The sequence below is a fragment of the Pan troglodytes genome, chromosome 1 (genome assembly GCF_028858775.2).
Source record: "Pan troglodytes isolate AG18354 chromosome 1, NHGRI_mPanTro3-v2.0_pri, whole genome shotgun sequence".
In the NCBI taxonomy this organism is placed as follows: domain Eukaryota; kingdom Metazoa; phylum Chordata; class Mammalia; order Primates; family Hominidae; genus Pan; species Pan troglodytes.
This window is the reverse complement of record NC_072398.2, coordinates 162,861,787-162,884,370: the sequence shown is the minus strand read 5'-3', so window position 1 is coordinate 162,884,370 and position 22,584 is coordinate 162,861,787. Positions and strand designations below refer to the sequence as shown.

Genomic DNA, 22,584 nt, shown 5'->3' with positions numbered 1-22,584 from the left:
ATTTAAAAAAAAAAGCAAAATCTAAGTGCAGACCCTGTTTCCCAGGAGAAAAGTCACACGAAACTCTTCTTTATACAAAATGGTTCTGAGAATCATCACTACCATTATCGGTGGAGATGACTCAGTATTCTAGACTTAGCTAGTTATGCAAAGTCCAGGGAGGTCATTGTGCTCTCTTTTGGAAACATAATAGTTCCATTAATGCAGCTGAATATCACATTTGCTCTGAGCAGCTGCATCCCACTGCTGACTCATGTTGAGCTCTACAATCAGTGAAAACTTGGAGGGTATTTCTTTGTAGGTGCAATATCATATGATCCCTAAGCCCAGCTCTACTGGGACTATGGGTGTCCAGGGTCCTTCCTAGCTCCTTGCCTGCGTTTGCTGTCAAGTTTGTGAGTTCACCTTCTGTATTTTAAAATTCAGGATTGCAGGCTGGTGCGATGGCTTGCACCTATAATCCCAGCACTTTGGGATGCTGAGGCAGAAGGATCTCTTGAGCCCAGGAGTTTGATCAAGACCAGCCAGGGAAACATAGGGAGACCTCACCTCTACTAAAAATAATTTTTAAAAAAGTAGCCAGGTGTGGTGGTGCATGCCTGTAGCCCCAGCTACTCAGGAAGCTGAGGTGGGAGGATGGCTTGAACCTGGGAGGCCAAGGATGCAGGTAGCCATGATCGTGCCTCTGCACTGCAACCGGGGCAAAAAAGCAAGACACCTGTCTCAGTAAAATAAAATTTAGGATTGCAGGGATTGCACCCTCCTGTCTCTGGTTCTTTGTTACCTATCCTGATCTGTGAAGTCTTAGGCAGTCACTGCCTGTGCATAGTTGATGTATCTATGTGGTCCCATTCTCTTCAGCTCTAATTTATCCAGACCAGCATGTTTAATAAGGTTAGATGTCTGATCTACCCTTTATTAATGTCTATTCTCTTTTCCAATTCATTGACAGAAAAGTTGGAGGAAAGTCAGGAGCCAGGGAGTTTTGCTTTCTTTGATCTGTTGAAGCAGCATAAGTAGTTTACCTAATAGTATACTGCCCTTGTGAGAGGTAACAATGCAAGATTTTGGAAAAAGACATCTAACCTGAGTGCTTATACTTTGCATAGCCCTTTTGCATTGTTTAGTACTACTGGTTTTTATGCTACTTAATTGTTTTAAAACAGAGATTTATAAAAATAGACACAATTTGCTAAATTCTCATTCAGTTCAGTCACTCTTAATGGAAAGTCTAGTTTTATATGCCACAAAGCCATAACCAAGGTGCACCTCATTGTAGAAAAAGAATCCAGAAAGAAAGAAATGGTTTTGAGTAGCAACTTTGAAAATTCCAAACTATGAAACAAAGGCAGAAATCACTGTTACAAGGTCCTTGGCTTTCCAGGAAGTCCAAAACCCAAATGAAAAAGGCATCTTGATTTTCTCTCTGAACTCTGCTCAAGGTTTACTAAGAAACTACCTACCACGTATAAATGGGAAACACACAAAAGATGTATTTCTTGGAAGGTGAGGGGTGTCAGTGATTTTGGCCTCACATTAAGGGAGCCAGAACCTGCCTGAACTGCTAGAAATAAGGGGTGGAAAGATAGGACTGGGTTCTGGGGCTGCATCCAGGGAAAACATGTCAGTACCGTACACCTAACACCAGATGAGTGGACAGAGACATGTCAGGAGAAAAGAGGAAAAAGGAATGCCTTGGGCTCGAAAAAGAAAAGGATATGGGATTGGTGTAAGGGTCTGAGGGATGAGAGAAAAGAAAAGATGGTGATACATAATCACTTTTCTTTTTTCCTTCAGAATGATGACCTAAAACTAAACATTGGTCACTGCAATCAAAGTTTTAATATGAAAAATCAAGTACCTGGCTCTGAAATTTCAGAATTTCTTGGTGGGGAGTTAGGACTAGGAAGAATCACAGCCAAAAACAACTAACAGTAACTCCCATAGCAATGCTCTATATTTAAGATGTAGATACATCCATAATATATATACTCTGGAGTGGTTTATTAAAAGGCACTTTGAGCCATTCATAAAGAAATAAATGATAGTGCAAGGCAGCCGGACTCAATGGCCAGGAGGGGAGTTAGCAGTGAGTGCTCTTGAGGAGATGCCGAGGCTGGGTGGGCAGAGGGTACTTCGAGGGGGGCCTAAGGGAGTCCTCAGTGGGCCTGGGTGATGATGTCCTCAGAATTTCCCAGTGTGTGTGACCTCTGCAGCTTGAGTGTTCCTAAGGGAAGTTTGGAGGATAAAGACAGCATCTCTGGGACACCAGACCAGTGTCCTTCAGGTCTGGGAGCCCCACAGAGCAACAGCTGGGAAAGTATACTGTTATTGGAGGCAAAACAATCAAAATTCCATTCCAGAAACGTGTCCCTTGCAAACCTAGGTACCTGCTGCTCACTGTTCAATGGTGGCAGACATTTCAGTGTAGGCAGCTCAGTGCTTCTCATGCATAGACAGACTGCTTCCCACTTCCCCACCCAAGGGGCACCTGGAAATGTGTGTGCATGTGTTTGTCACTGTGTGTGTGTGTGTGTGTGTGTATGAATGTATGTGTGGGTGGGTGGGTGAGTATAGAGGCTACTGGTGTGCAGTGTCCAGGACAAGAGATGCTTAATGTCCTGCAACACGAGATCAGTTCCTCAGAGCAAATATGGACCCCATTATAAAACAATGTGCTTTGGACCCTGTCAAGAGGAAATTCCCTTAAAAGAACTAAATGTATACCTTACTGAAACCAACTAAGTTGGTATGCATTTGAACGTGTATATTCCAATGTTTTCTGCTTTTAAATTTAAAAGCTCTTAAAGTTAGAAAATACAGATTAGCATAAAGAAAATGATCAAAATAATCCTCATTCCTACTATTTAAGTAATTAATATGTTGGTATCGATTAATGTGTCTTTCCATTTATTTATGAAAATAAGACAATTATGCATACTATATTTTTAGTCAGCTCTTTTTAATTACTATATTGTGAATCTTCATTGACTTAAATAGATCCTTTTGTATATAATTTTTAGTTGCTGCCTAATACTGTATTTTATGTCTGTACCATTGTTGAACTATCCTCCATTGTTGAATAGCTAGATTTTTTTTTTTTTTTTGCTATTAACACAATGTGGCAATTTATCTTTGAACTTTTTTTATTGTCAGAGAGCAAAAGGATGTTTAACAGCTGGAAGGTAGGAGGATAGATAGCGTGACAAGAGTTTAGGGTCTGCAATGAGAAGACATTGCTTCAAGTCCCAACTCTGCCACTTACTAGCCATGTGACCTTAAGCCATTCAGCTCAACCTCTTTGCCTCAGTATCCTCATCTGCAATATGAGAATAACAATACTTACCTGGCAGGATAGCACAGGAAATTAACTGAAGAAATACATGTGAAAGTACCTTTCAACTGTACCTCACTCTGAGAGAGAAGGGGGAAAAAACCATTATCTTCCATTTACTGTGAATCTCTCATATGCCAGGCACTTTCCTATGTTTTACATGCTTTATTGCATTTGATCCTCATGGCAAACCTGTAAGGCAGGGGCTATTTTTTTACTACCCACATGTTACACAGAAGGGAAATGAGACATGTGGATAATCTACCCCATCATGGGCACAACGGTAGAAGCGGCAGCACAGAGATTCAGACCCGGGTCTGCGGGACACATCCCAGGCTCTGAGGTGGATACAATGCAGAAGAGAAGCGCACTCCGCAGAGTGGCAGAAGGCCAGCTCCAGAGCCTTCCAGACCCAGCTCCCCGGGAGATGAATCACCAGCTAGGGACAATCCTGAGGCCAAAAAGCTCATGATAGCCTGCTCACAGTCTTGAGTCAATAGGTCTTTTATTAGTCTTTAAAATGGGGACCACAATCTTTATATGTATACAATATCCGTGCATTCCAGAGCTCTTTCCCATCCATTCTCTCACTGTTCTGACAATAGCTCTGTGCTGTGGGTGGGGCAGGAATCAGCTTGTGAAGCATCATCCTATATGTTAGGACAGGGAAGACTGGAACTCTGGATGCCTGGTCCCAAATAATTTGAAATTTGAATAATCCCAGCTTATTGGAAAAGGAATCCTGTCTTTTCTACTTGGTATCTGTGTAGCTTTGGGTAACTCATTTCATTTCTCAGATTTTCAGTTTCTTCATCTCTTAAAAGAGACCAAAAGCAGGAATAATGTTTATGTCAAGGATTGTCCTAAAATCCAAATGAAGTCATGGAGGATATTAAAAATGCCTACCACTGTGTCCCTCCCACCTCTAAGGCAGTGTACTCACTCCAGCCACCCAGCCCCTAGTGTGCTATGGTCTACACCAGATGCCCCCTTCCCACTCCACTGTGGGTGATTGGACTGAGGTGGGCAATGAGCTCAAAGAGTAGTTCACTGGCCTTAAAGGAATTCATCAAATACTGAACTGAATCACCTTGATTCTTTTGAGATTTTTTTTCACTGATAATTGAATTTTTAATTCTACTTAGTTTTAATTAATTTTAATTTAATAGCCACATGGAGCTAATGGTGACCATAATGTACAGCTCAAGGCTATAAGTTTATTCTCTGGGGAAAGTAAAACAGAAGTCAAAGAACATTAAAAAATTGAGAGCTTTTCTTATGGGGAAAATTGGCACACTAAAGATACCACGGACCCAGAGAAAGGCCAAAAAATATGTATATGAGGGAAAGAAATGGTAATGCCTGGAGGGGCCCGTGTTAGTAGAATTCAATATGAAAGTATTAAAGAGCACTTCTGGTACTATAAGGAATGAAATATTATGAAATGCTTAGTGCTATAAAATAAAGACAACCTGACAAAGTATACTTTTAATTTTATTTCTGGGCTTGCAAGAAGTTATGTACCACTTATGCACTACCACCTTCACCCCCAACAAAGACCTGAACACACAGCAATAAGTGCTAAGCATAGGTGAAAGGCAGGGTTGCCCTGCTGGCAAATGCTGATGTTAAAACTGCAATCAAAAGCCAGCTAACAAGATAGAGAGATTAAGCCTAGGGTCCCAGCAGTGGGCTAAAGTTTCTATAGGTGGGTAACCCTCTGGCTCTCAACAAAAACAAATCTCTCTGGAGAAAAGCTTCCTCAATTTGGGTCCTTAGATTTCCGTGGATTAAGCAACAATATATGAGCACTCAATAAAATATGATCAATGAAATATAATCAAACACACAAGAAAGCAAACCACTATAAGCAAGAGGTAGAAGAGATGAGGTATGCCAGACTTCTACTTCTAAGAACTTTAAATGTTGGAATGAGAATATTTGAAATGTATAATAATTATAAAATTCATTCAAAGAATATGAAGTCACAGAAATAGGCATGCAATGCTAGACTATAAAAAGTGAAATGGTAGATTTGAAAAAGACTTAAACATAACTTTTAGAAATGAAAAATGTTATTAAAACAGCAGAGGAAAGAATTAGTGAAGTGGAAAATAGAGTTGAAGAAATTAACCAGAATATAGCACAGGAAAAAAAGATTATAAATAAGAAAGAAGGATCAATAATCATTATAGGTTCCAAGTAAAGATAATATATTGAACACATACAGCTCATTTTACTCCCTTCTCCAAACTTATTAAAACTACAGCAAAGGGATTTTAAACAATCATATCAACCCACAAGAATGGGCAAAATATGAGATGAGATACCAGCAACAAACTTCTGGAAAATGGAATATAAATGAAGAATTGATAACAATGTTACCAGAGCTAAGAAAACCAAATCCTAAACTGGTGTTGGGGAAATCATTGAATCAACTGAATTTGCATTGGAACACAACACAAAAAGTAAAAAAAAAAAAAATACAGTAAGAGGCATAAATTAGTAGGAATTAAAGATAAAACAGAAGAACTACCAAATCAAAAATTCTTTAAAAAGACTATTAAAATTAGATTAATCTTTAGTAAGATTGAGAAAAGTGAAGGTATAAATATGTATAAACAAAGGAACATATCTACAGATAGGCAAAATTAAATTTAAAAAAAATTTTAAAAAATTTAAAATTAGTTGAAAAAATATTTTAAGTGCCAAAAGAGATAGCAAGAATAATCTACACTACTTTATGTCTATACATTGGAAACAATTTAAAATGCCCAGAAAAATATAACTTGTGAAACCAATTGAAGAAATGGAAAACCTAAATAGCCTTATAATCATTAAATAAATTAAAATGGTAGTCTAAAATTTTTCTGCAAAGAAAAAGTCTCAATAATTTTAGTGACATATTATTATTGCATTAAATAAAAAACCAAATGTCCAAGAAGAGCCAAGACATTCTGAGGACAAACAGGATGAAGGAATGTGCTTTTCTAGATTGCAAGCCTTATTAAAAAGCTAAAGTAATTAAAACAGTATGGTTTTGAGGTAAGGATAATCAAATTAGCCAGTGGAACAGACTAAGAAGCCCCCAAAAATCTCTCTCTCTCTCTCTCTCTCTCTCTCTCCATATATATATGTGTGTGTATGTGTATGTATATATATGTTTGCATATATATGTGTATATATATATATATTTGCTCGATAAAGGATATTGTGTTGTAGATCATGAGTGGCTTATTCAATAAATGGTGCTGAGAGCATTAGTTATCCATATAGGAAAAAAATTAAAGAAGCTCCTTATTCTCTTACATACAAAAATTAATTTTTGATGGAACAGAATCTTAAATATGGAAGGCAAAGTCTTAAAACTTTTTGGAGAAATTAAGAATATTTTTATAATCTTGAAATTTATTTAAAGAATTTTTTAAAAAGACACAAGTACCCATTAAAAAAGAAAACATTGGTAAATCAACTACACAAATCATCAAAAGGTACCATAAATGAAAACATAAGGAATTCATATCTAGATTAATCTTGACCGTGGTCTTAAGACTTCCAGCCTCCTGAATGGTAGGAAGTAAATGTCTGTTGTTTAAGCCACTCCGTCTATAGTATTTTTGTTATAGTAGCCTGAGCTAAGACAGCTTTATATAAGCCTTTGGGGACCATAGATGAACTACATCACTTGGTTCTAGCATGTTCTGTGGTTTCAATGCAGAAACCTAGAGAATAACTAAGGCTGGGAGAAAGAAGGACCACACTGGTGGGAGAAGCTGGTGACAAGTGGTAAGGAGTGGGCAACCTGGGTACTAATTCTTGTTTTTTCTTCCCCAGCCTTGTGGTCTTGGCCAAATCACTGGGCCTGCTGTCTTTTCTGTAGAGAGAAGGGCTGCTCAGTTCTCATTTGGATTCAACCTTTCCAACGCAGCATTTAAACACGGAGGAGGGATTTTTTTGGTTGTCACAAGGACTAGGGGACCCTGCTGGCTAAATATCCTCCAATGTGTGAGACAGTTGCACCCTAAATGCCAGTGTGCCCCTATTGAGAAACATCCTCTCTATAACAGTCCTTTGAACGAGCCCTTTACATCTCTCTACACATACATGATGTTTGCTGGTGGGTCGGGAAACATTTGGATACTTTATGAAGCATGCAGGTCTCCACCCAAACCCACAGGTCAGATGGCTGCTGTCCAAACTTTAGGATCTTTAGGGCTGCAGATGAGATGCTCTGTTCTGGTGTATGTCCTGCTTGGGGGGCTGCCCCTCCTTGCCAGATTTAGTTGAATTCAGTTGAAGTGTACTATTACCAACCATTTGCTCCCTTGTTCTGACAGCCAGCAGGAGCAGAAAACTGGCTTGCTCTGGTACTAACTGCATTCTCAGAACCGTGCATGCAGTGCTTTATCGTTCTGTTCAAAGCTAAGCAGTGCCCTCCTTGGGACACTCTGGGAATGTACAGTATTCATTGCTCTAAGAAAATGCCTTGGCCACAAGGAGAAAACATTCTCTGGCTGTGGCTTGAGCCAACTGGGTCAGCGCCAGCCTGTGCAGATGTCTTTGTGGACAGAGAAGAAGTCGCTCTGGGAGAAGGCAGCCCATGCTAGGGTGCATAGATTGATGAGAGGAGTGACAACTGTATTTCTGTCCTTACTTGCTCTCCTGGCCAGGTGCTCTTATGCAGCGCACTAGCTGTACAACAGTACCTACTGGCTGGACCCTCTCATTCTCTACCAATTCAGCAGTCTCCTCTTGGCTTCATTCAGGAGGCTGTCTCCCCATGGTTGCCTGAACCCAAAAGCAAAATGTGTGGGTCCCACCTACTTCTCAGGCTCTAGTTCTAAAGAATGGGCCCAGGTGTCCAGCCTCCACGGCCTGACATTCAATGATGTGTACACTCCGGTTCCAAGTTGCTTTTCTACTCACTGCACCCCAGACTCTCTGCTAAACAGGCTACTTTAGTCATTGCCACCCAAATAATGCTTGTGAAGTTGCATCTCCACACTCTCATACTCTTCCCTTACCCTCACCTTTTATCCAACTCTTTCAAGGCTTGGCTCATTTTCAGTCTTCTGGGAAGCCCTCTCAATTGCCCCCAATCAGGAGTTACTGAAAAGTGTCCTTGTACCTCCCATTGGTCACCGACTGCACGGTTCATGTATTGGGAACCTTGATTGTTAAGAAGATTTTAAGTTCCTTGAAGGTGGAAACCTAATGAGAAGACTTGCCCTTCAGGCTCCTCTACTTAAGAATCATTCCAAGCAATTACCATGGAAACAAATATCTTCTCTTCCTGGCCTCTTGGACCAAAACAAACAGACAAACTGTTAAAGAGCAAGGAATTTGGCTCCCCGCCTAGGTTGGCAGTGAGAGCGTCAGAACAAGGTTGAGGCCAAATCCATGCACCTCATTTAGTTAGCTGCCCACGAACTTGGCTTGGAACGCCTTGGCCCCATCTTGAAGAAAGCCCTTCATTCTGGGGACACTGGTCAGCCTGAGGCCCATGCTCCTTAGTCCCACCACAGGAAGCCTTCTCTCTCCATCTGTCACTCTGAGACCATATTGGCTGAAGCTCTGGGCTTACTCATATCCTGAGTCATCCAACCTCGCATGTCCGTAAAAATATCCATATCCTTATAGGTGGAGGCCTTATAGATAGGTTGTTGAGTCAGATTTATGAGTTTGAGAAAGAGATGCTTTGGATGCAAAGGACCTTTGGTGAGTTTGCAGAAGCCCTGGACTCAAATCTACCACCACTCAGAACAGTGACTGCCAGAAAATGCCTGGAAAAGGGCATCTCTTTGCTGAATGACCCTAGTAATCTACTCATTCCCCAGGTAATTGCTGAGCCACTCTGTGTTCCAGGCACAGTTCTAGTTTCTGGAAATATACCTGAGAACAAAACAGACAGAAATTCTGCCCTTATGAGCCTCCACTTCAGCTCCTGGGCAAGTCTGTTTTTCATATGATCCAAGCACTTTGGCAGGTGTTAGGGCTGTAAAAGGGATGGCATGGGACCCCCTTGGGTAGGGGACATGGCAGACACATCTCTTAGAAATATTGCCGCAAGCCTCACTGTTCAAGTCTGGTGTGTGGAGCAGCTGCATCAGCACCTCCAGGGAGCATGTTAGAAATGCATCGTCTCAGGCCCTTCCCAAGCCCTTCTGAGTAAGAAACTGCACTTTACAATATGCTCCCAGGTGAACTGTCTGCAGGGAAAGGCTTGAAAAGCCTTGCTACAGGACAGCAAATCCCACAAGCTGTCCTACAGTGAAAGGGAGCAGAATGATAATGTGCATTTGAGAAAGAGCACATCCCATGCCTCAGATTCAGAAAGGTGGCGGGTTCAAGACTCAGATCTCCTCAGAAAGAAACATGCTTAAAAATCCAATGCTACTCAACTGTATTTGATGGCTCAACAACAAATCACCGACTGTAATCACTCAACAGAACCAGCATCCTGTGAAACACACCTTGAGAAACCAGTAGTGGACCTTCTGGAATTCCCGGATTCAACTTTCGTGGTTTCAATGACTGCAGATGGAGTGAGCTCATGGGGTGATAACTGGCAGTTTTGCTGAGGAACAAATCTGAATCATGCCTACTGCCAGGCTGAGGCTCTGGGCCAAGGTCTCAGCTTGGGATAGGGTGAGGATCAGAGGGCTGGAAAGACAGAGGGACTCGGAGACTGCCAACTACTGGTTAACTTGTGGCATAAGGAGGATATATACAGAAAACACTGGATTCTATAGCTGAAATATGTCATTTGGAGAAATTTAGGAGCCAATATAAGCATTCCTTATTTGTCATTTCGGGGATTCAAGAAAGTCATGGGCTATATATATTCCACAGGTGTCAAGAATCTATAATGATGATGATGATGGCAAAGACAATGATAGATACCTTTTTAAAACTTACTATATGCCAAGCACTGTCCTAATTCATATGTTCCCAACAGCATTGCTAAGTGGTATAATCCTCATTTCTGCAGATGAAGAAATTGAGGCACAGAGCTGGCTCCTTGTTTTAATCCGTTTCATGCTGAATGTGACTTCTGAGACCTAGGTGACAGGCAACTGACTGGTGCAGACTAAACTGGCTGGATGATGGAGTGACCACTGGTCCCCTTTATCCCCCGAGCCAGCCCCCGAGAGACTTGCTCAGAGCCCCATCCCAGAAGTGGGCAAGATTCACATTTGTGCCTTAGCAAAACTGCCAATTATCACACCATGGGCTTATTCCTTCTGGAATAGGGTAAAGCAAGAACAGAGAACCCCCTCTGGGGGTGCCACTTAGGTGTGAAGCAGCCCTAATTGGGCAGGTATAGGCTGGAGTGACCTCAATGGTAGGCCTGGGAGGGGACACCTGGTTTGCTCTGGGGCAGTCGTAGAAGGCTCAGCACAGTGCTGGACTGCAGGTAGGACTAAGCTTGGATTATAAGGCTTGGGATCTTCTCACAATGCTGGTCTGCAGCCACTGTGGCCTGTGACAGGCCTCTTTCCCTGGGTCGCAGTCTTTGAAAATAATGATACACCCCCCACCCCACCACACCCGGTCATGGGTTGCACCTTGGGTTTCAACTCAGTGACTGCTTTTCAGAAGGTCCCTCTGGGGCTCCTTGGGGTTATGGCTGCTCCAGGCTGGCAGATCCAGATCATGCAAGAGGTGGCTTAACCCTCTCCCTCTCAGGGACACGAAGAAGATCTGTTGCTTCCAGATTGCACCAACACACATGCCTAGAACCCCAGTAATGAAGCTGGAACCTCTGCTGTGTGGTCAGACAAACCCAAGGATAAATTGCCCCTGCTTCTTGGGATGACACTAGGAATTCGCCATTCTTCACTAGGCAGTCCCTGGGGCCTAGAGCCAATTCACTCAGTTTAACATTCCCTCCTTTTGAGACAAAGTATAGGGTGGTGATAATGAAGTCAGTCGGGCACAGCCTTGAGTGCTGGCTGTGTGACACAGGGCAAGTCACTCAACCTCTCTGAGCTCCAGCATGCTTATTGGTAATTGGTATAAATGAAAGTACCTATATCATGGGACTACTGTGAGGTGCCAGCACATTATCAGTGCTTTGTAAAGAGCCGCTATTACTCTTGTTGTTGCTTGGACATTTGTTATGAGGGGGGAATACTTTTTAAAATTTGCTTTTTAAAAACAACAAATTTCTGAAGGCATTTTCAAATGAGACTTTAAAATATGTTTTTCTCTTATAAAGTTAAAATTTTTGTATGAGGTTAGGCATAATTTTTTTTGTTTTAAATTAACAAATAGCAATCAAGGGCTTCTAAGCAATTCCAAGGACCCCCTTGCTGCTCTATTCTAGTCTTCCACCCTCTCCCTCCTGGCAGCAGTCGCTGGCATTTTTGTAAGGCTCACCCTGGAGGCTGGCAAGCTCTGCACCTCCTGGTCGGGAGCTGCCAGCTCTCCCCTGCAGCTGTCCTGAAGTCCTCTTGCTGTAGGTTGTCCCTTTGTCCCAGAGCACTCACCCTAACAGGGAAGTCCCTCATTTCTTCATTAACTTCCAGGTTGCTCCCTCCCCATTAATGCTGAGCTGGAGAAGCAGGGTTCACAGGACCTTACAATAGGGACCAGGAGCAGCAGCTCGGAGATTCAGGCCTTTGGCTTCCTTGACCCTCCTGTCCCAGGGCCAGCATCAGGGAGGGAGGAATTGGACAGGGACAACAATCAGCAGGGCCCGTGTAAGCATACACTTCTTATGGATGACTCCTCTGACATCCACACGGGTAAGGCCAGGCTCACGGTCACACAGTGGCTGAGCCAGAAGACCAGTGTTTTTGCTTTTCCATCTAATAATGGCTCCGTCTATACAAAATTTTGGGCAGGAAGGGCAATGCATCTATCAGAACTCACTGGTGACAGGCGCAGCAGGAGCTAAATTGGCTGAGTTGAACCAGGCTGTTACTTCCTAGCTGTGTCACCTTAGGGAAATCACCCAAGCTTTCTGTGCCAACAATTGTGCCTACCTCATAGGATTCATTTAAGGATTAAAGAAGTTGATAAATATCAAGTGATTAAAATCCTACCTGGCACATCCATAGCAGGGATTCTACATGCTAGATATTTTAATTGTTGTTAAGCCTCATGAAGGCAGGAGTCTTTGTCTATGTTGGTTACTGGTCTGTGTTAGAACAGTGCCTGGTACTTAATAGGGGCTCTATAAACAGTTGTTGGGTGAATGAATCTATTTATTTCAAGATAAAACTCTTTTGCAATGCAGCCATTGTTTATCTTGGCCAGCAGAGGGCAGCAAATAGCTGTGGACTGATTAATTGTGGACAAGGGTGGTTTTAATTTTGAAGGCTAACAGAACTGTCCCTCCTGAGCCAGTTAGGGAAATAAAAGGTTGCCATGTACCTGTACGACTGGCCCCGACCCCTCCCACTCACCTTTGTGCAGGTTAGAATGATTGTCAGGCATTCAACTCACAAAAAATCTTAGTTCCATTTCTTCTTAACTTACTTTCAATTTCCTCCCTCCCTCCCTCCCTCTATCCCTGCTTTTCCTCCTTTCTCTGTTTTCTCTAATCATATTTCCCCCTGCCCCCACACTCACTCCTCTGCATCAAGCTAGTATACTGTACACACTCCCAAACTTTATCTGTACAATTGCAGCTTGTACTGCAAACCATGACATCTAGAGTGGATCCTTATACAGTATTCTTCCCAACCAATGAATGCTGTTAAACCTAGTATAATTTTTTAAACAACATGTAATTTGATAACTAGACCCAGAGAGGTACTATAGCTTGGCCAAGAACACACAGCAATTAGGGGTAACATTAGAGCCCTAGCCAAGGCCTTCTGCTGTCCATTATACAGCCTCATTACACATGTTCTCTTTTGCCAACAGGAGGCTCATGTGGTCCCTGTTTGTCATCCAGTCATCAGCTTCTGGCCCCAGACACCTTTCCTCTGCACTGTGGCACAGAGGAGCAGACTGCTTTGGAGGGCAGCTTCCTGGGAGCTCCAGGGACCCTGGCCAGGCGGCCACTGCCACTGACTTCCTTGGCTCACTGAGCCCGTGCCTGCAGCTCTCGTGTTTCCTCTGTGCTGCAGTGGACACTTATCTTCCCCCGATGGCACATTTCTTTGTCACAGACAGGACCCTCACTGGCAGTCGGAGGTGAGTTCCTGGGGAGCTTCTGGGTCTTGTTGGTGCCTTCTGGCACCACTTGTGGATGGGATGGCTCTGACACCCAAGCTCACCACTGCTCCGGGGGTAACCCACTGACATGATCTCCCCAGCTTGCTAGATCCTGTCCTTCCCAATTATGATCCAAAAAATCATGCTAGGATAACTGTCTGGAAAAAATATTTAATTGGTCTTCCAGCTGGGAAACAAATTCTATATGAATTGATGAGAAAAAAAAACAGAATTTTTAAAACTAGAAAAAATGTGGGTGACCTATTATCTTAGGGGATATTTCTTTAAGCATGAAAGCAAAACTAGAAACTATAAAAGAAAAAATGTACAGGTTGACTACATAGAAATTAAAAAGCTCTATATCCTGGTAAACATCCAAATCAAAATAAAAGCTAGTGACAAATGGAGAAAAGTTGAGCTACCCATGTAACAGACAAAAGATAAACATACTAAATCAGACTCTCAAGAAAATGGATAAAGAATCTGAACTGACAACCTAAAAATATCAAGTCATAAGAACATGAAACATGCTCAGTGTTACTGGTAATGAAGTAAATGCAAAATTCAATTTCTGCATCTTGAAGTTGCAAATTTCAAAACTACGTAGTGTCAGTGAGGATGCGGGCCACAGCCTCTCTCATTCTGCTGTTGGCACAGTTCTGGAGGGCTCTGTATGCTTACAGGTGTCCATGATAAATGCTTTTCTGTGTAGCCTTCATTGCTATCACCTTACTACCTATTGCCTCCTCCCTCCCGCCTTCCTTTACCACACCAATATACTTCACAATGATAGGGACATTGTTTACTGATCTGCCCCAAATGCTTACAATAGCACCTGGCCCGGCTGGGTGTGGTGGCTCACGCCTGTAATCCCAGCACTTTGGGAGGCCAAGATGGGCAAATCACAAGGTCAGGAGTTTGAGACCAGCCTGGCCAACATGGTGAAACCCCATCTCTACTAAAAATACAAAAAATTAGCTGGGCGTGGTGGCAGATGCCTGTAATCCCAGCTATTCAGGAGGCTGAGGCAGGAGAATCACTTGAACCCAGGAGGTGGAGATTGTAGTGAGCCGAGATTGCGCCACTGCACTCCAGCCTGGGTGACAAGAGCAAGACTGTCTCAAAAAAAAAAAAAAAAAAAAAAAAGCACCTGGCCCAAAATTAGATGTTCAACATATGCTTATTGAATGAATAATTGATCTTTAACCCAGTAGCTCTTAGGAATTGATACTAAGGCAACAATCAGTGATGTACAAAAAAGATTTATATCCAAGGATGCTCATTTCAACATATATTGTAATAGTCAAACTTTGCAAACCACTGAAATGTCCAGTAAAAATTATGAACCATCCTTTTTAGAGACTATAATAGTAAAGTCATGAAAATCATGTTATAGAAGACAACATAATAACATAGAAAGATTTCCTAGATATATTTTGAAAAGGGCAGGTTATATAACTGTCCAGAAATTTATTTTCTATGTATAATACAATCTTAATTTATATAAATCTACACATATATGCATGGAAAAACTTGTGTAAGAACATACTGACATTTTAACAGTATCTTTGGATAGAGTAATTGTAAAATGTTTACATGTTTTTCTTTACTCTTTCATGTATTTTTGCAGAGTTTCTGTGATAGGACCATTTTGTTTTTGAGACTGGATTAAAAACAATGTAGCAGAGGCCATGGGTGCCTCACCCATATTCCTCAAGCTGGCCCTAGTTCCAAGTAGCTAAGAGCCTGGGGGTGGCCCTCTACCTACAAAGGATGGGAGTGAGTGGCTCTCTCTCACAGCTTCCTCAGCCCCAGGGGACAACTCTGCAGCATGTTCCTCACAGCTTGACAGAGGCCCTGGCTGTGCACCTTGGTGGCTGTTCTTTGCATTCCCTTCTTCTCAGCCTTGCTTCTCCATGCCACCTCAGTGCTTCCTGGAATCACCTTTCAAGCCAGCTACTTGCACACAAATCCTTGTCCCAGAGTCTGCTTTTAGGAGGAGCCCAGGCTAAAAGGCACAAATACTGTTTTAAAAATCCTGCCCACTCCGTGTAAAGAACATCAGCCAAGAATGGTGCTATAGAAAGAACTCCTGTCTTGGCTGTTCCTGTGTGTAGTTCACTTTCAATCTCTCAGCATCCCTGAGTTGAAGAGAGATCTTGCTTAACTGGGAGGGAAGGCCAAGGGGTTTCTGGATACAGGAGCCACCTTGGGGATCTTAGAGCCTCAGAAGAGGCAAGGATGTAAGTTATAAGAAGGGGCTGTCCAGATGATAAATGAAAATAAACCACCCCTGTGATGCCAGCACATGGCTCACAGCAGATCTGCATCAGGCGCCTACCATTGCCCTAGGATGCCATTAACACCTACTCTTCCTTATGAGGCTTAGAATCAGGGCTGCTGAGGACTTCAGAAATCATCTCATTCAGGTGGGGTGAAGGGGGTGGGTAGCTTCCCTGAGGGTCCCACAGCAAGAGTTAGAGACACAGCCAGGACCAGAACTTACTGAAAAGCAATAATCCAAGGTCTGACTTGGGTTCTGAGGATTTGCTCAGTTATAGATGTCATTCTCGATTTGGCCTGAAGAGGGCAGACACTTGCCATTCATGGAGGTGAAGAGCTTGTTTTTAAGGCTGGACTAACATCTCCCAATAAGGTCATTTGGTTCTAGTGAGAGTTGCAGCTCACAACATTCTTGACTCTTCTGCGGCAAATATGCTACTGGAAAGACACTGAAGTTCACAGACTGAAGTTCCTTTAGTTCCAACTCTGGCACTGTAATAGGTGACCTTGCACAGGTCACTTCACCTCTCTGAGTCTCACTTCTTGTGAAGTAAGATCTCTACTCTGTGACTGAGAAGGTGGTATTGGGGAGTGATATGTAACTTACAAAGTTGCATATTACAACACATATCACTGCTGTTAAATTCTGTGTGTGTGTGTGTGTGTGCACATGTGCACACTCGTGATGGAGAGAGCTTGATAAAGGAGAGAGGCCTAGGCCAAAGGAGCTTTTTCTGGCCTCAGGTGAATATATATTTGTAAATTCTCTAGCAATTGGAACCAATTCACTTTGTACTTGGAAAAGACTTAACTGCTTTTACTTTATATTTCGAACTGTACTTTTTTAAAAGCTAAAGATGTCCCTTAACCTAACTGGTATATGGGAAAAAATATACATAACAGGGATATATGTAAAGTTCTACCATTAAGTCAAAAATATTGCTGAATACAGAGAAGGTATTGGTAATACAAATTTTTAAAACTAAGTATTTAGTGGTTGCTTGGTCATGAGAAGCAAAAAAGTAAGAAGTGAGTATTTTTAAAAATTCCTGTACTATTTTCCTAGGACATCAAGCCCTAGTACAGGAAGGGACATTTTCACACTAATCTGTGCCAGCTGGAGCAGTCCTGCCATCTGAACATCATATTTTGGAACATCGAGAAGCTAGGATGCAGTTAACAGGTAAGTAGTAATGGGAGAACTTTCTAGAAACCATGTCTGGAGGAGGGGTTCAGGAGCTGAGATGCGGAGCCTGGGGTAGGGAAGACTTGAGTGGGGCAGGCCCTACAAAAAGGGGTTCCATCAATCCAAATAAGGAAAAGTCACAAAGGAAAAGTCTGGTCTCAATAGTGAAGGGCATTCTTCCCTGAGAGATCAGTGTGTTGTCACAGGAGACAGGAAGCTCTGAACACTTTAAGACATGCTTAGAAGGCCCCCCGATGTCAGCAGAAAAGGGGCTGCTAATGTCATCTCAGAAACCAAGTTATCCCCATGCAACAAAATCAATCACATATCAAAACATGATAGAGAGACAGCCTGTAGAAGTCAGATGGTTCCTGGAGCACTACAGGATAAAAAGGACCTTGAAATACAGAAGACAAAGTACAGGCTCATGAATGTCTGGACGCACCAGCAAGTTGAGCCTGACCAACTGCACTGACATCCTGATGAGTCAGCTTGAATCAAGAAGATGGGTCCCAAATAACTCAAGGTCACGCAGCAGAGAGAGATGGGGATTAGTCAAGTGTGTTCACTCTCTCACCGACTCTCCCTGATTGAATTCCCACACTATGCTAGGCACTTTTTAGGGAGCTGTGTATATTTTCTTTGGAGGCACAGGGTTAGGACATTATCTCTTCCAAGGACAGCAGTTTCTCTGTGAATTTATTCCTTGTCTACCAAAAACCTTCTATTTCCTCTTTTAGCCTCCATGGTTACCTGAAAATAGGAAGGAAGGAAGTCTACGATGATGGAGCCACAAGATATATGCATTCTTTACTGTAAAAGATCACACAGAAATTCTAGTTTATAGATTCCCCAATGTTACTATTCAGCCTTTGGGAGCCTGATTCAATTTGAAAGAGTAGATAAAATATAGTTTCTAGAACTGACAAGGTGAGGATGAGACCCAAGACCAGGGCATGGCCACTACCATGTGAACACTGGGAGGTCCTACAACCTCCCCTGACATTTCTCTTGAACTTCTCAAAGTTACCTGCTGGGACCCCAGGGGTATGAGTTCCAAGGGCCCCATCAGCTCTGAGATTATAGGCTGAACTCAGGCATCAGAATTGTTAGAGTTTTATCTCAGTTCTGAGAAATGGTTAAAATCACCCTTGGGCAGTCACACGTGGAATCACTTATTTCATTACTATGGACATTTTCTTGTAGGAACAATACATAGTGAAAATCCACTGGGATAACCAACATAAAACTGATTTTGTTTTCAATTTGATATAGCAATTGCATTTTATTTGTTTGTTGTAAGTATTGGTAAACTTTCTTATTTTTTAAAAACAGACATCTGTAAAATTATATACTTTTTTCCTATAATATCCTTTAAAGCTGCTTGAAAAATGTTTATTATGACAATGTATAAAACTGGTATCATGGCCAATAATAAATTTTTTCTCTAGGTTGATGGTCCTTACTAAAAGCATTTTCTCACCTCTTGAGTTTCCACTTCTCTTTCCACTGATTGAAATGGGTTGCATCCAACCTGCATTCTTGAAATGGAGACTTCTTTAGTGAAACTGCAACACCCACTACACATCGGTGGAGAAGGCAGAACAGCCAGGGGACATACTGCAACCCCTGTCCTCTGGAACTCAAGTTTCTCCTCCACTGTCTATTTGTTATTTCTCTCCTGTCTCAGGATGAAAGTGTCTTTTCACTCCTTCGATGCTAACTCATCAACTTGTACTCTTGGTCCCAAAACTCTGATTTTGCTTGTGGCTTACATTAGCTCCTCATCATCTTTCCTTCATGGCTGGATCTCACCCTTCAGGTATACAAACTTAGTTCACTTCCCTGCGGACTAAAAAACACAAGTCTCCATTTTACTCTGGCTCTTCTCGGAGCAACCATTTTACCTCCTTCCTTCCCACCACAATTGCCCATTGACTCTGCTCCACTTCTCTGTCTACCTTCTGCCCTTGCCACTTAAGAAGGTTACACACATCCAAACCACCAAATCCAAGAGACTTGGATCCTTAAATGCTGCTGAACCTCTCAGGACATTTAACGTTATTTTTTTCGTCTTTTTTCCTTATGAATCTGGTTCTTTCTTTGAAACCCCACATTTCTCTGATTTATCCACCTTATCTTCTTCCCCTTTCCTATAGAATATGGCCATGTCTGGCTCACCACTCTTGGTGGTCATCTGCTTGATGTTTTACTGCTCTGCCCAGTTGTCCTTCTTCCTCTCAATGGTGGTGGCTGCCCAATCTGCTGGACCCCTCAGTTCTAATTGTTAGCTCATTTCCTCAAAGAGATGGCTTTTAAAACTTAGCCCCGGCAAACCCAAACTCATCATCTTGCCCACTGTGCTAGATCTTTTCTGATTGTTTGCCCAATTCAAAATGGATTCTCCATTCTTTGGAGATGGACACCGATCTATAAGTTAGGCCCCAAGCAGCCATTTGACCTGACTTCCTGGTCACAGGTGACTGGCACAGGGACAGCCACCTGCCTAAGGCTCCTAGTTTTTAAGTGAGAGAAACAAGAACTGGATAAAGACTCAGTAGTGAATGGTACTGCTCTGAGAGAAAGGTGCATGGATTCCTGGTGCTAGGGGCCCTTAGAGCTGCCCCACTTCCCATCTTCCTGGTTAATTCAACTCTTCCATGGATCTCTCATATATGCTAGGAAAGTTCTAGTACAGTCTGTCTCTTAGCTAAGCTTGCTAGAGTTGGCTCCTACTTAGAAAACTTTAAGTAGTGAATCCACTGACACTTGTCATCCAAGAATCTCTCTTTCTGTCCGAAACCCCACCCATTCCCTTCCCCAGCGAGGGCTTGAAATTTGACTCTGATCAATCTTTCTGTGCAACCCACATCCAGAACATTCAAACCTTGTGCATTTTATCTCCAAAATAATCCTCTCCTCCAAGTCCTCTGCTACTGTCCTGGTTCCAATCTCTGTGATCTCTTTTCTGGGCTTGTCCAGCCTCTCCAGGCTCCAGTGATCATTCTGATCGTATCACTTTTCTGCCTAATATCTGAGGCTAAGTCTCGTAACTCTTACCACAGCATTAAAAACCCTTCTCCATCTGGCTCACAGGTGCACAGGGCTCATCATCTGCTATTTCCATTCCTATGTGCCAGCCAGGCCTGATCGCCGACCTTATCCAAACATTGTCCATGCTTTGCATCTTCTATGATTTTTGTACTGCTGATCCCTTTGCCCGTTGGCTCTGGTAAAATCAATCTTCTTTAAGGTCTATCTCAAGTCCTTTTCCTATCCCAGGGGATAGAGAAACGTTCCCTCTATCTTCTGGGACAGGAGTTCCCTGCTAGACTGGGAGGCACGGCTCCCTTTGATTCCTGGCACTGCAGTGGTTGATTGGTAAGTGGATATTGAGTGCACAGGATCGTACACCATCCAATGTCCGCCAGGTTAGGAAAAGGCCTAGAGAGAATAGCCAAAGTCAAAGCATTTTCTACTGTCACTGCTTACCACGCTTTAAGCCAAAGTCAGGAAAAGGCAGGCTAGGGGTGCTGAGTGGTGAATTACATGGACTGTGCCCCAGACCTCCAGACCTCCAGACCTCAGTGTCTGAAAAACAAGTTACTCATGAAACTGGTTTTAGACTCCAGGAAAAACACATTTATGTGGCTTGTTGTTGATAAAACACTTCCATATATATGAACTGATTGATTGAAATTTTCACTGTGACCCCAGTAAGCAGTTAAAGTTTATCAATATAAGTGAGGAAATAGCCAGGTCAGATGTAAATCACAGACCTTCAACAGGAAACAGTGTTCCTTCTCTCGGCTACCTCCAGTGCAAGTGTTAAAATACAATGAAAAAGGCTATTGGGGAAAGTCTGAATAGGGCAGGGGACGGCTCTGCTTCTAAAGCACGTGATGTTTTCCCCACCTTTGTTGTCAGGCATATGAGCATCCATTGCCAGCCTAGGGAGGCTAACCACACAGGACAGAAAATGTCACTCTTTCTCCAGGAATAGGTATTATCCCCAAACACTTTGATTTGATGATAAAGTATATCCGTTTTTCAGAAACCTATTTCCCCCATCAACTCCCCACCTCTAGGTTCAACCTGGAAAATAATCTGCACGCATGTGTATGAGTTTTAGCAGGAGGGGATATGCATGTACACATATGCATATACATACAGGTTTATTTAAATGATTGGATCTACACTTTTGGAGGCTATTTGAAGTATCTTATCAAAATAAAACGCATTTTAAGCAAGAGGTTAAAAAAGCTTTTCAGGCCCAAAGGCCATTTAATACAGTAAATCTTACTTGGGTAGTTTAGCAAACATTTTTTAAAACCCACATCCAACAGATTGGTTAGTATTAGATACACAGATTTGGTTTCAAAGCTGAAATACCCCTGGTGGAATAAATCTTCTCATGAAATTCAGTTATATTATGCCACAAAACAGGGACACTTATCTATTGACAACTTAAATATTAACTCAGTAGGCTACCTGGTGATATAAATAGGAAAAAAACAGTGGTCATGGATTAGGAGTGAGAAGACTATGACACCAGCCTACCTTGGACTGGGACCGCAAAGGATGTTAAAATCTATCCTAGAATTTAAAACAGGAAAAATGTCAAATATTCCACTCCCCATTCAGCCCAAACCATCCCCCAAGGAATACACCCCCACCCCACCCCCACATGAGGTTTACTAACCAGCTGCTACAGATGTTACTATGTCACTAATTAACAATGATCACAGATAATGTGTCATACCAGAGTTTTTGTTATCATACACAATGCATTAGTGGCTGCAGGAATCTTCCTCCAAAAGCTACCGTCAGAAGGCAAACTGACAAATGTCCATGCCGCTGGTCCAAGAAACCACAGCTAAGAGCCATGAGGCATTCATTTGTACATTGAGCTCTCTCTGGCATGCTCCCCACTCTAGTTAGAGGGGCTGGGGTATGGAGAGACCGTCCCAGCCGGGCGCTGCAGCCTCCTACTCCTGGGCCTCCTTGCGGGTCAACTTGTAGATCTCAGTGGGTCCGTCCACATGGGTGATAGTGGTGGTGAGCTGGAGTTCTTCCCCACTATGGACACCCAGATCGCCTGAAACAGGGTTTTCGGTGTTAGATGCATTCAAGGAGGAAGGAGAAGCAAGCTGGGGTTCATCTCATGGACAACTGCCCTGACGCTAGCCCTCTTTGACATTCTGAGCACACAGAGACACCTAGGGCACACAACATTCAGAACAAGGACTAACTCCAAACCTGTTCACTTGGACTTTGCAGAACTTCTTAAAATACCATTTTTGGCTCCTAGATGACAGTCATTAAGATACATGAGTCAGCTCACTGCTGATATTATTCATAGTAATCATTAACATTTAATGAGCATTTACTTTGTGCCTGACTCTATTCTAATCACTTTGTAAGTGATCATCTTTAATCCTCGCAGAAGCCCTCTGAAGTAGGCAGTATGAATGTGCCAGCCTTACAGATGAGGAAGCTGGGAGGTAGGCAAGGTAATTGTCCTGGGTGGAGGAACAGGCCCACGAGAGAGCTGGCAAAGGAACGTCTGATGCCAAGACCAATGTGATGGGCTAAATCAGCATAACACACC

The 22,584-nt window shown here is 42.6% G+C and overlaps 1 protein-coding gene across 5 annotated transcripts in view; it reads right to left on the bottom strand.

The window, feature by feature from the left end:
* The window catches only part of WLS (Wnt ligand secretion mediator), a 134,353-nt gene that overhangs the window by 5,730 nt on the left and 106,039 nt on the right, over positions 1–22,584 (bottom strand). For 3 of the 5 annotated variants that reach the window (XM_063800558.1, XM_016920590.4, XM_054684180.2), the window contains one exon: positions 21,228–22,071. The exons of the other annotated variants lie outside the window; for them this stretch is intronic. In XM_063800558.1, coding sequence (XP_063656628.1) covers positions 21,962–22,071 — 110 coding nt within the window. In that variant the 3' untranslated portion in view covers positions 21,228–21,961. Of the gene's footprint in view, positions 1–21,227; positions 22,072–22,584 lie in introns of those variants that run through there. 5 annotated transcript variants of the gene reach the window in all.